The sequence below is a fragment of the Pezoporus wallicus genome, unplaced genomic scaffold (genome assembly GCF_028554395.1).
Source record: "Pezoporus wallicus isolate ANWC-B61680 ecotype Strahan unplaced genomic scaffold, APGP_CSIRO_Pwel_v1 contig_6665, whole genome shotgun sequence".
Lineage (NCBI taxonomy): Eukaryota > Metazoa > Chordata > Aves > Psittaciformes > Psittacidae > Pezoporus > Pezoporus wallicus.
Window position 1 is genome coordinate 703,630 of NW_026636967.1, and position 12,401 is coordinate 716,030.

The window sequence follows — 12,401 nt, forward strand, 5'->3', positions numbered from 1 at the left end:
ATCATCTTGCAGTGTGCAAAATGGCCCAGAAGCATTTACAGGGTCATTAATGCTGTTGCTGTAACTACTGTAGCCTGCAGTGCAAACCAGAAATACTTATTAGCACCAGCGCCATTGCTGACAAAACACAGACTGACTGTGATGCAACTTGGCTACTTCAGGGCTTGAATTTAATATTAGCTTTCTATTAATGGGCCAGGGGAAGTAGAAAATAGAAAAAAGAGAGATTGTAATTATTCAAGTTTCTGAATGAATTCTCAGGAGATGCACAGCACACTGCTGCATTTGGGACTGATGCTATTATCACAATGTAGTACAGTAATATGTCAAGCATCTAAGATGTAACACCCATTGCTTTAGAGTCATTTTAAGAGTGGATTGGAAAAGCCATTCATGCATACGCTGAGGAGAGGCCATTATTGGTGGGTGCTGGAAGAAATGACATAACAGGTCATTTCCATCTATAAGTTACATGGTGCAGTGGCAAGGCCACAATAACTCACTTCTGAGTGATCTTCCATGCTCCAGATCTTTCTTAAATAAGATTGTATGAAATACTGAGGCTACAATTAACAACATTTTTCAGAAACTGAAGTCACCAGATAATAAAATTATGGTAGATGTAAACAGACAGTATTATATACACATAATAGGAGGGGAAAAAAGGTCATGTGAATACCACTGTTGCAGAACAACAAAGTAAAATCATTCATTCTGTATTTACTTACTTATTGGTAAAAGGCAGAATATATTGTTATAGACAGCTGTGGTTAAAGCCAGTTTAAAAGAAGCAGGATGTGATATATGTCTACTCTGAAACTGAAACTGAATGTTAAAACCATAACTCGGCTTCTTAAAGATCCTTGTGTTACAAAATGTGGATTTGCACTGAGTATTTCCCACTTAGTCTGATTTTAAAATTTGTGTCACATATGTAATACATGTGAGTTTTCTTTCATTTTTTTTCTCTCTTAAAAAATTCACAATAGAGAACATCTTTTTTTGTTATGTTTCAGGAATCTGTAGTCCCAGCAGAGGTTTTTTCTGTAATTCATTTGAATTTTAATACCTCGTGTACTTCTCATCTCTGGAAGCCACAAGGAAAAGGCCATAGTGGGACAGGCACCTGAACTTACCCACGTTGCAGTAGTTGTCAGAACTGAGCAAAACCAACACAAATTGTGCTTAAGAAACTTAACTGACACCAAACTTGTATTTGAAGAGGTAATTTGTGCTTATCAGGCTAAAAAATTAATACATTTTTACATTATGCAAACTGAAATGAGAAATTTTTTGTTATTTACTGTCAAAACAAGCAAATAGAATTCCTTTTTTTTTTTTTTTTCTAAAGGCTTTTTACCTTGTCTGGGAAACTAAATGAAAATAAAGCCACATGTAGAAAAAAGAGGAGTTTGAAGTGGAGAAACTTGAAATTAGAGTAGGTGCCCATAATTTCTGAAAAATGGGGCAAAACTAAAATCTCTGCTTACAAAATATCTACTCAACCACAGGTTCATCTGGCTTTTGCAGTAGACTCTGAGAAACCCTGCATTTCAATTTTGCATGCTGCTGATAGAACTGATTCTATGTCTGGCATATGGCACTGCTGGAGGCTGTAGAGGGCAATTTAAGGTCAGTTAGAAGTTCTTCTAAGAGCTTAAGATAATGTTATGCGTTGGTAACATCCTAAGTCCAGTAGAATACCAGCTTCCACAAGCAGAAACCCAGGAGGTGCTCCCTGCTGGTAGCCGTGTTTGTCTGGATGGTCAATGGCCATTTTGCAAAGTTGCAATCTCACTTCCCTAAATGACGAGTGTAAAACCAGAACCCTACTTGAAATCCTGTGTACGTGCAGCTGCAGTGGCAGTGAAGGTGGAGAACCTCCTTCTTCCTACTACCTGCTCTGGAAACTGCTCGACGGCCAATTGGGGGCAACCGATACAGCATGTGAGAGCCCTCCTGAGCACATCAGTCACACCAGATGTAACTGCTGTAAGGAAGTAAAAGAAACATTTTCTGAAACTGGGAAGCCTTTTCAGAGGAAGATGGAGAATCCGCTTCTTTTATTCCCTCAAGTAAACGTTTCTGCTTCAAAGGATAAACCCTATTACAAAGTCATGAAATCAACCATTAAGGAAGAGCCACATAAAGCAAGCAAGCCTGGGTAAGTTTTAAGGGCATGCTGATACTGAGTATTCTGTTTACATAGAGGATTCTAACATAGCTTGTGGGTATGAATTTAGGGCACAGATCTTTTTTTTTTTTGTGTATTCATGAAAACTCAAGAACTGCAGTCTTTGAAATCATATACACAAAATACTCATCACAGATTATTTTTTTTCCTTTGTAAGAACAAGGAACAAATAATAAGGCAAGAAAATAGGAAAAGGAGGTTTCAACACATTCTGAGAAATGCTTCTTTAAAGCCTGAATATGAGCCGGTAAAGTTTCTTTGTAAAAATTTCAAATGACAGGAAACAATACTTCCTTTTTCTCTGCAAAACTTTAAAAGTTGAACTGCTGAGCCAGCTGTTTATGTTCTCTAATGTGAAATTTCACCCCTTCATTTCAAAATCAAGAGAGTGAAAATGAAAAGATTTCTATTTCTCTTTGCCAGTGCTGTCTATGTAAGTTTGTGCTAAGCTATAAAGGAAAAAAAAAATCACTAATGTGAATAAGTAGGAGAGGTAGCATCAACATTAATGTGAGTAAATATATGTGGATCTATGATGCAGAAAGAGATATTAGTCAAAGGAAATGTTTGAGGGGAAAACCCCCTAATTTTCAACAACGTTGCTTGAAAAGCCACCCTAATTCTGTTGTAGAGCTAAGCAGAAGAGAAATAGGCTGAGCCTTCTCCTGCAGAAACCTGAATTTCATGAAGGTGATCATCTTGCTAAACCTGAAAACTTGACAAAAGCAGCAAGGTAAGTGTTATAAAAGACTGAGGAGATGGGGATTCCTTTCAAGAAGTGCCTGTGTGAGTCAGATCGTTTCCTGCATCTATGTGAGTGTGTTCAGACTTGGCAGAGACAAGGCTTTCAAGTTCTATTTAATTTTAAAGCTAGCAGTCTAACTCAAGCATGTAAACACTATAGAATTACCTGGTATGCACCAGGGTAGCTCACCACAAGTGTTTTTACACCACTAAGTGTAGACTGGTCACCATACACTTGCAGATATGTTTAAACCTTTCCTCATGCCAACAGCATTTTTATTAGTCCACTGACTACATGGAGCAAGCGGCAACTCAGAAATGTAGCTGACAAATTTTTGCTTACAGGGAAATCATACAGCTACTTGGAAAGCAGGTTTCCCATAGAATTCTGTGATGTACAAATGCCAGATAAATGTCAAATACTGAATGCATAGTTCCTTAATAATTCCAGTAATTATTGGAACACTTTTGTCTCCAAAATTCAGATACTGAAGTTTAAACACTGTTGTAATATTGTCCCTATTATACTATTTCTTATAAAGATACAGGGTAAAATCTTGGTTTTGTTGGATTCAATAAGAATTTAGTTTCTGACTTCAGTGGGGTACCAAGATCTCACTGATGCATAGGAATTGCATTTGTAGGTCATGACTGAAAAGAAGGAATTTGTGAAATACTGCAACTCCGTGGCCTAAACAAATTTGCTGCCCCTTTCTTTCCATTACAGATCACTTCAGAATATTTCAGTGCTTTCCATGCTCTTTTGCCTTTAGAACTTGGTGAACCTTGTTTAAGCAGTTACTATCTTTTGGGACCAAGATGCCACTTTGACCAGAAAAAGGGCTTCTACAAGCCCTTACTAATTGTGAATGTGTAGTAGAAATGGTATAGAGATCCAAATGCTGTTTCTAGATCCCATGAAAAAGTGGTCAAGAATATTTGCACCTATGCATCAGGGTAATTAGCCATTTGTTGCTTGTATGTCCAAATATCATGCCCATCCAAATGATAGGGTGTACTCAGAATGTGGAACTTTCCAGTCCACACCTGTGGGGCATTTCATTAATTTTTTTTTTCCTCTCTCCTTCTTGTTTTGCTGCTGGCAGAAGCCTTAATTCAGTGTTTTTACAGTTCACTCAGGAATACAAGACATTGCAATGACAAAGTTAAAACAGTGCTGAGAACACCCTTTTCCCATTTCTCTTTTCCATACATGTAAAACCATGTGAGATTGCAGCTGAAAACAGGAAGCACAGTCTCCACGCCACCTGTATGCAGGCAGTGGTGGGTGTTTGATTACCCCAGGTATCTCAAAATACATGGCCATCAGTGCATTCTTATAATCTCTGGAAAGGCACTTTTGGAGCCAGATATTATAGCAATAAATAATTCTCTGAAGAATTTCCCCCTTTTAACAGACTATCACTTCCTTTTCAGCTGCCTTTTACCATGTTATTCTCAGCTGGGTGCCTGACTAACAGGGATTCATACCTTCTTGTGGTACAGAAGAGAAACTGGTAGATTTTTGCCAATCTTTACATATGGATTAGAGAGGGGTATTATTTTTTTTATGAAAATAAAAGATAATTACTCTTTTCTGAATAGTAAAATGAGATGATAGTTTGAGATTTATTACTTAAATAATTTACAGTTTTTATAATTTCCATTCTTCACACAGATATTGACTAACACAGGTATTAAAAAAATAATGAAACACTGCAGTTGGCCAGAGTGGTGATTGTGGAAATGCCTCTGACCTGTAAATTAGCTTTTTCTCATCTTTAGAAAGTGACAAAGCTGAACAAATCTTGGTTTCCATCTATTGCAGCAACTCATTTCTGCACCCAAGTGTCGGGGATCTATGGCGCTGTTGGGTTGATGCAGTTTTTTGAAGGAAAACCAGAAATCCACACCAAGTTTCCAAACCCAGCAAAGAACTTCTCACATTCCATGCAGTTGCAGATGACATAGGTTGTCTGAAGTCATCAGGTTTTTTCTTTCACTGTGACCAAATTAATTCCTGTAACTATATGAACTCACTGTTCCCAGACTTACAAGTCCACAGAGAACTGCACTTTTTGTACTTTCATAACTAAAAACATCTGTAAGAGAGTGAGCTCTTGTTTTCTCTGACTCCAGAATCCCCTTACTTTACTGGTCTATGCTCATTTCTTCAATTTCAGTTCTCCAGCATGTGTACCTATGAAGAACTGTTTGTTTCTTTCTAGTTAAAGATTTCATTCCTATAAGCAATGACTAAGATACATGCATCACCTATTAAATAAATAAAAAATACTCCTTTTAGTTTTGTGCAAGACCAAGATCATTACTGGCTTTTAATTCCTTCCCAAAATGACTGGAATTTCTTTTCATCTAAACTTCATGTGCCTACAGATTTTGCCAAGGCAACCCAAATTTTGTGAATCAGGCAACAGAACGTCAAGCCTCCACGAGGAAGAGGGAGTCATGTCCAAGAAATGTTCAGTCCATGAAGAGTTGTTCAAACCAACTAACCCAGACAAGTCACCTACTGATACTTTCAGTGTATTGTGCTTTGCCCTTGAATGAAAATGGTTCTAAATATTAACATTCAAGCAGCTGATAAAATTTGACTTAAGCTTCAGGCTTGAAACTTAAATCCTGCTCCTAGCATGATGAAATTAATCTCTGGGCTTACTCCATTTCTGGTCTGCTAAAAATCAAAGTACTGTTGAGGTGTGCATTTAGGGTTAATCTATGCAAAACAAAAAAAAAGGGTTTCTCCAAATCTGTAATTGCGAGTGATGTTGGCTGTTCTTCTTTACTTTCTTCATTGTTCTTTTAGGCAGAATATTTGAAATCAAAGTAAAATATGTGCAACTTGACATATTTGTTGAAGAATATGTTTTATAAATGGAGCATAACTTTGTGGAGAACAAACCAGCCTATTTGTGCTATTACCCTGTAAGACTATCACCTAAACCATATTGCTACAACTTTGTCTTCAGGCTATAGAACTTCTGGTGGTAACACAGCCTCAGACCAAGTACATTCAAAACCAAATCTCTGCAAGAATATTTTTTAAGTTTAAGTAGGTGACTGCCTGGTTCCCCCAAGAGTTTTGCCATACTGCATGATATCAATTTGCTTAATTAGTAGCACAACACAAAACACTGAAAAGAAAAATCTCTGCTTTTATGGATTTTTAGGCAGGGGAAAATGCAACTCTGCAGGAAAAGTGTCAGAAAAAAATGAAACCAAATGTTTCTGAAGTCCCTAAGAAAATTAGCTCCTTTAGTAATGTGATCTAATCAAAGACTTTGTGAAACAGTCTTAAGCAATAATGGTAACAGGTTACATAAGTTGCAGCAGCTTCATAAATACACAATATGCACAATTCTTCAAACCCACTTTCTGTTTCTTAAGCAGTGTGTCTCCTGAAGAAGCAGTGAAATGGGGAGAGTCTTTTGACAAACTGCTTTCTGAGAAAGGTTTGTAGCTTTTCCCTCTCTGTGCAGACTGTTGGGATAGAAAAATCCAGTGTGCACTTAAATAGACCTGGCAACTACCTTAAACTAGATAGGATGGGTTATCTGTAGTAGCTTGTGTTTTTGCTCTCCTGTGCTTAGGCTATAGCATGCTGTCAAGTATTGAAAATAGTTGAAAATAGCTTTTAAGTTTTGTATTTTATTGAGCAAAGTAATGTAACAGACAGCAAGGAGTTCCTTCAATAAACAGTAGAATTTTATTTGAGCATTGTTCAAATATTCCTGACCATAAGATCAAACCTTAAAAATGAAAACATGTTCTGTGTATTTAAGAACAGACTTTGTCACTTCTGGTACAGTTTGTTTCTAAAACAGTGATAGGATCAAAGCTGACCGTCACTTGAAAGGGCTTGTTGCTTATGTAATTATCAAATGCACGTATGCCCCTCCTTCAATTTTGGAGGGACACATGTATAATCCAGCTACAATGCTGGACACGATGTGCTTTTCAGATCTGCCCCTTGAATAGCTGACATCAGTACGATTGCATTACTTCTGCAGATTAAGCATACTTGAAATGAAAATATCTTCAGCATGATAAAAATAAGATAAATCAAACTGTCAAGATGTTAAAAGCCATTCATTTTAAATTGTTACTGGAGACAGCCTACATACAAACAAAGATTCAAATAGTGTTTCAGTCAACCTAAGTTGACATTCAGCCAGAATAAAATCTGTCACTTCCACAAACATCCACACGTTTTGATTATTTCTGTTTCTAAATTAATAAGATCTTGGTAGTGGAGTTTTACAGCTGCTGAGAATTCTCTAATGGGAGTTGCAGTAGTCAGGGTCATAATGAAAGAACTGCACTTATTTGAAAATCTTTATGTATTTTAAAGTAGTTATCTATAATGTGATATAATTCAAAGGGAGCAGAACCTATTTTGTTGCCTTGCACAGACTGTGTGAAAAGAGTAGCTGTTTGATAAGGATATATGTTTTTTTTAACGCCATTCAACATTCCTTTCTGTAGCTGGATTGGATGCCTTTACGAAGTTTCTGAAAACTGAGTTCAGTGAGGAAAACATTGAGTTCTGGATAGCTTGTGAGGATTACAAGAAGAGCAAGACTGCACATGAACTTTTGCCAAAAGCTAAGACCATTTATGAAACATTCATACAGAAAGATGCTCCAAAAGAGGTACAGTAAAAACATTCTTCATTGTATACAGTATTTGACACAACTGCATCTGCTGAAATCTGCTTTTAAGAAGTGCATGCCTAGATGTGGAGGCAACAGTTAATCATGTAGTCACTGACATAAGAAGTCTGTACCTTAAATGTCAAAGTTTGGAAGGAAATGTGCAAGCAATGGCATAGATTATTCTCATTGTCCCCCATATTCCTTTCAATACCCCCTCCATGTTACTCTTTTAAGTGTAGAGCAAGAGATTAAATGTTATATTATAGGACTCGGAGATTCCTAGTGGTCTGTAAAGAAAAAATAGGGATGTTAAATATTAAAGCTGCAATGAGATATAATAGCTAGAATTTGTGGAAGTATTATCTGTCTTTATTTAAAGCTACCTCCAGAACCACAGAACTATTGTCCCTTTCTTTTAAACCAGTAATCCTCTGTTGAATTATTACATGACTGAGGTTCAGAAGCTTTTACTTTAAATGAGCCAAAGGACTAAAAGAGACTAGAATAAGCTATTAAAATTAAACATATCCTTTAAAACATAACTCTTTTAAGCATGGGCTTTTCTTGATTAATCCTTCCCCTGATTGATCCTTCCACCCTTCTACTCCCCAGATCTAATTGTGTGTTCTTGGTACATTACTGTCAGCTGGGAGTGGGGGAGGAAGAAGGGGGTGAGTGGCTGCATGGTTCTGGGTTACCAGCTGGGCTTAAACCACGACACACATACATAAAAATATGTTGGTACATCAATCCTCATCAACAGTAAGGCCTTTTTATATTACTGTAATAGTGCAAGAAGTTTTCATATTTACAATTTCTTCATATTACTGAAACATGTTATAAAGAATTCAGAAATGAGCAAAAGGAATACTTTTTTGCGTGCTCTACGAAAGTGATGAACAGACTGGGAAATGATGAAGTCTCACTGAAATCACCATCAGCCTCTCCAGTACGTCTTTTGGACTAATAATTTCCTGTAATTCTGTTGAGTTTGAGATCAAATTATGTTACTGGCCAATGCTCCTTTTTTTCCTGTATTATTTCTTTCTTATTTGTCAATATAGCAAAATTTACACACTAACTGCTGCTTCCCTGTAACAAGGGTGTAAAAGATGTAATTCTTATTTTAAGAGAAAGATTGCAAAATGGTGCATAGACTATATTTCAGATTCAGGTCTGCTTTTCCTAGGAAATGCACACTTTCAAAGGCTTATGTCCCATTTTATTTCCTTCCCTGCTGCCTGTCTTTGGGGTGGACCTTATGTAAAAAGAGACCCCATAGCTGTTCAAGGTAGAACCTGTCACTGCCATTTGACCAATCTCTGAGCAGTTCTGGTAGGGTATCAAGTACTGGTACTGTCAGCACTTCCAAGGTTGACATAGTGAAGAGGTGAGCAGTAGGAAAGCTAGGGAGAGGGCAGGGTGTGGAAGTCATACTTTAACTAACAGTAACGTAGCAATTTCTTTAACTGTCATACTTTTGATTTGGTGCATGTGTGGGTAGTGTGAGTACTGCTGTTCCCCTTGAGCAGTTGGCTATGGGGAGACTTCCTTCCTTGGGTTTAGCTGAGCAGCTGAGACCAGCCAACAGCATCTCATTTAACAACACACAGCTCTGGAACTTGCATCTTTTCTCTGGCTAACATCGGAGCAGAGCTCTTTTACACACACATTTCAGAGTGTACAGTTTTATGATAGGATCATAAAATCATAGGTTTGATGAGTGGACTATTTTATCGTCATTAACTGTCCTTCAGTTCTTGGATTTATTTTTTAACTAGCTTTATGGAAATGACAGATGTATCTTAGAGAGGAAGAAAAGGAATACTAGAGAAGTTACTTTCTGACTGAATCAGCAATTTTTAATATACATTCTATCTTATTTTTCAAAATATCTTGTTTAGGTAAGTGCCTGAGACTTTAATAAAATTCTCATACTAATTAATTCTTTCCAGTAATTCTTTTCCAGAATTACTAATTAATTCTTTCCAGGATGAAGGCAATGACACATTGAATAAATGATCATTTTGATACCCCATCAAATGAAGTTCTGTATTAGTCCGGTGTTGCAAAGCTTGACAGCTGCAACTATACAAAGATTGCTATTAGAAAATTACTTTTAGTCAAACATCAAACTTTACCTTCTATTTTGTCAGTTTTCCATTGTACCAATTGCACATCTGTGCAGACTTTCCGGCAGATGTTACATGAACATACTAACTATTTCTGTGATATAAATATCCATTGTATCAGGGATTCAAGGTCCTTTTATCAGAAAAAAACTCACCAAAATACAGTATCATTGCTATGGATAATAACACAGGAAATGCATGAATGTATATTAAAGAAATCCACTTTTCCTCATTCTCCAGGTGAATTTGGACTTTCAAACCAAAGAAGTCACAAGTCAGAATATTGAACAGCCCATCATCACCACCTTTGATAGAGCACAAAACACTGTCTACAGGCTGATGGAGCAAGACAGCTACCCACGCTTCCTGAGATCTGATCCTTATTTAAATTTGGTTAAGGGGAGAAGTCCCAGTCGTCCTACCCTTAGGAGACGGTCACGGTCTTTCACTGTCAATGATTTTAAAGGTGTACGACCAGACTTTACTGTTTGGTAGCAGGGAAACTGAACCCTCATAAATTTTAGCTACTGCTGCAACTCATATGTATTTTACAGTCCAAATCCTTAGCAGGTGTAGATGAGTGGAAAGCGAAGTTACATGCACTTACACCAGGTCAGAGTTCTGTAGCCACTGATTAATCTTATTATAGAGAAGTAGGCAACATATTGTCAAGACATATCACGTAAAGCTTTCATACAGTATTTTTTTTAACCCAAGTATTTAGAAGAAAAACTTGAGTTTCCTGCATAAAAACGTATAAGATGCCAGTTGATAATATCTACTGTGTATCGTTGGCCTGTATTATTTAGGACAGGGTCTCATCACAGTTAGAATCTATATACCTAGCCTTTGCACATATTTATGATTTATGTTTCTGCAATATTTTCTACACTAAGCACAGAGTATTTGTGGTATTTTCTCATACTGCAAAACACATACGAACTTTATTAGGTATAATGTAAAGTTACAGGGATTTTTTCTACAGCCACTGCGTAATTAAAATTTAGCTATTGCATATTTTAAGAGGAACATAATATCTTTAATTTTTGTGGTACAATTTGTACTGTTTTCTTATTACATGTGTCTCTTTGTATTTAAGTTATGCTGTATTTATTAGTTTAGCCATCAAATACTTGTATTCTAGGTTTTTGCAACCAAATGAGTAGCAACAGAGACTCAAGAATGCTGTTTTAACACAATGTGTGTCATTAAATATCAGGTCACATGGATGTGTATATGTATATATCATAGTCCTACTTTTATTTGCAAATATTTATGGTATACCAACTTCGTTACTAAGCTTTGTTCTAAACTTTTTTCTGACTTTTATTTTGAAAAATAATCTGAAAATTAACAGCTCTTGGACTCAGGCAGAATAACCTTCAGTTCTACTGGTCATTACTCTCCATGGTTATAGAGGAGGAAGGAGAAATCTCCCTTTACCTTCAGTAGTAAACTGAAGTCAGATATGTCATTTTCACAGTCAGTATACAGTGTCTTCTTTCAGAATTGATGCAGACATATCTTGAAGCATGGGAAAGCTTTTAAAATCTTAAACATTGGTTCAGTTTAACAAGTGGCTGCAGGATTTGGTTGTAACTATGACTTGTATATTCAGTCGCTTTTCATGGAGTTTTAAGATATTTCCCTTCTCTTCCCTCTTTGTAAGTTGTCAAAGTGAAGAGGTGCAGTTCCTGAGGATGAAAAGTTGTGTTCATTACTAATTCAGGGTATATATGAACTGCTTGATCTGAGGCTTCCCCTGTCTGCTTTACTAACTTTCAATAAATCCTAAGTGATCTACTTAAAAAGTTGTCAGGATTCAGTTTGTCACCAGTACATTGATGAGTAAAACATGAAGACTTCACTTACAGTTCAATACCAGTTGTAATTGTGGCCATTTCAATCCGGTGTTACTGTGCAGAGAGACCCGGACTCACCAGGAAACACTGCTGAGCTGCAGTGTCCTGACAGCCATCTCCAAGCTCTCAGCTTTACCCTGGGAAGAGACAGGAAACACTTTTGCAGCTGCGAGGAGTATGAACCTTGCTGGTTTATTCCATTATCCTTCCCTGATCCCAAAACTCCAGACACATGCTATTTCTAACTGTGTAAGGCGTCAGAACCTCTGCACAGTGATTCAGGAATAAATAAAATGTTTTTAGTAATATTGATAATGTGTTTCAGTCTCTATCAATATCAAATGCAGCTTTGGAGCTTCTCAGCACCATTTTTTACAAACTGCACTCCTGTTGTCATTGTCACACATGTCACATGAATGAGTGAATACAGTGAAAAGCAACTTCCTAACACAATTTCATGGCTTGAAGTCAGTATGTTCTTCTGGATAGATTATTTATCCCTGCTCTTTGACTGTCCCTGCGTCATGAATCAGTTCTGCACAAATGATCCTGTTTCAGATTAGGGAATCTCTAATCATAGAATCAACTAGACTAATATGTCTGAATGCCAGGTTTTGCAGGTATTTAAAATATGCAAGTTCCTATATTACTAACTTTGTTAGAGAAAGAGAACAGGTTTGAGGACATCTGCAGCTAGATTCTCCCCTGGTGTGATTATGTTTCTTCATACCAGCTGAGAATCTGCACCTTTAATCTTGCCATTGATCAAATAATTAAAAAAAAATACTTAATACTA

General features: G+C 36.8%; 1 protein-coding gene across 2 annotated transcripts; it reads left to right on the forward strand.

Moving 5' to 3' along the window:
- The first annotated feature begins 1,804 nt into the window (after positions 1 to 1,804).
- On the forward strand, positions 1,805 to 10,456 carry RGS18 (regulator of G protein signaling 18). 2 transcript variants are annotated; one of them, XM_057402434.1, is made up of 5 exons: positions 1,805 to 2,164; positions 2,826 to 2,927; positions 6,347 to 6,408; positions 7,442 to 7,608; positions 9,984 to 10,456. In XM_057402434.1, the coding sequence occupies exons 1-5, from the start codon at positions 2,046 to 2,048 to the stop codon at positions 10,236 to 10,238; spliced, it is 705 nt and encodes a 234-aa protein (XP_057258417.1). In that variant the 5' UTR covers positions 1,805 to 2,045; the 3' UTR covers positions 10,239 to 10,456. The 2 variants fall into 2 exon arrangements, with proteins under 2 accessions (XP_057258417.1, XP_057258416.1); XM_057402433.1 differs by having other exon boundaries at positions 1,806 to 2,164; positions 6,344 to 6,408.
- Positions 10,457 to 12,401: the final 1,945 nt, after the last annotated feature.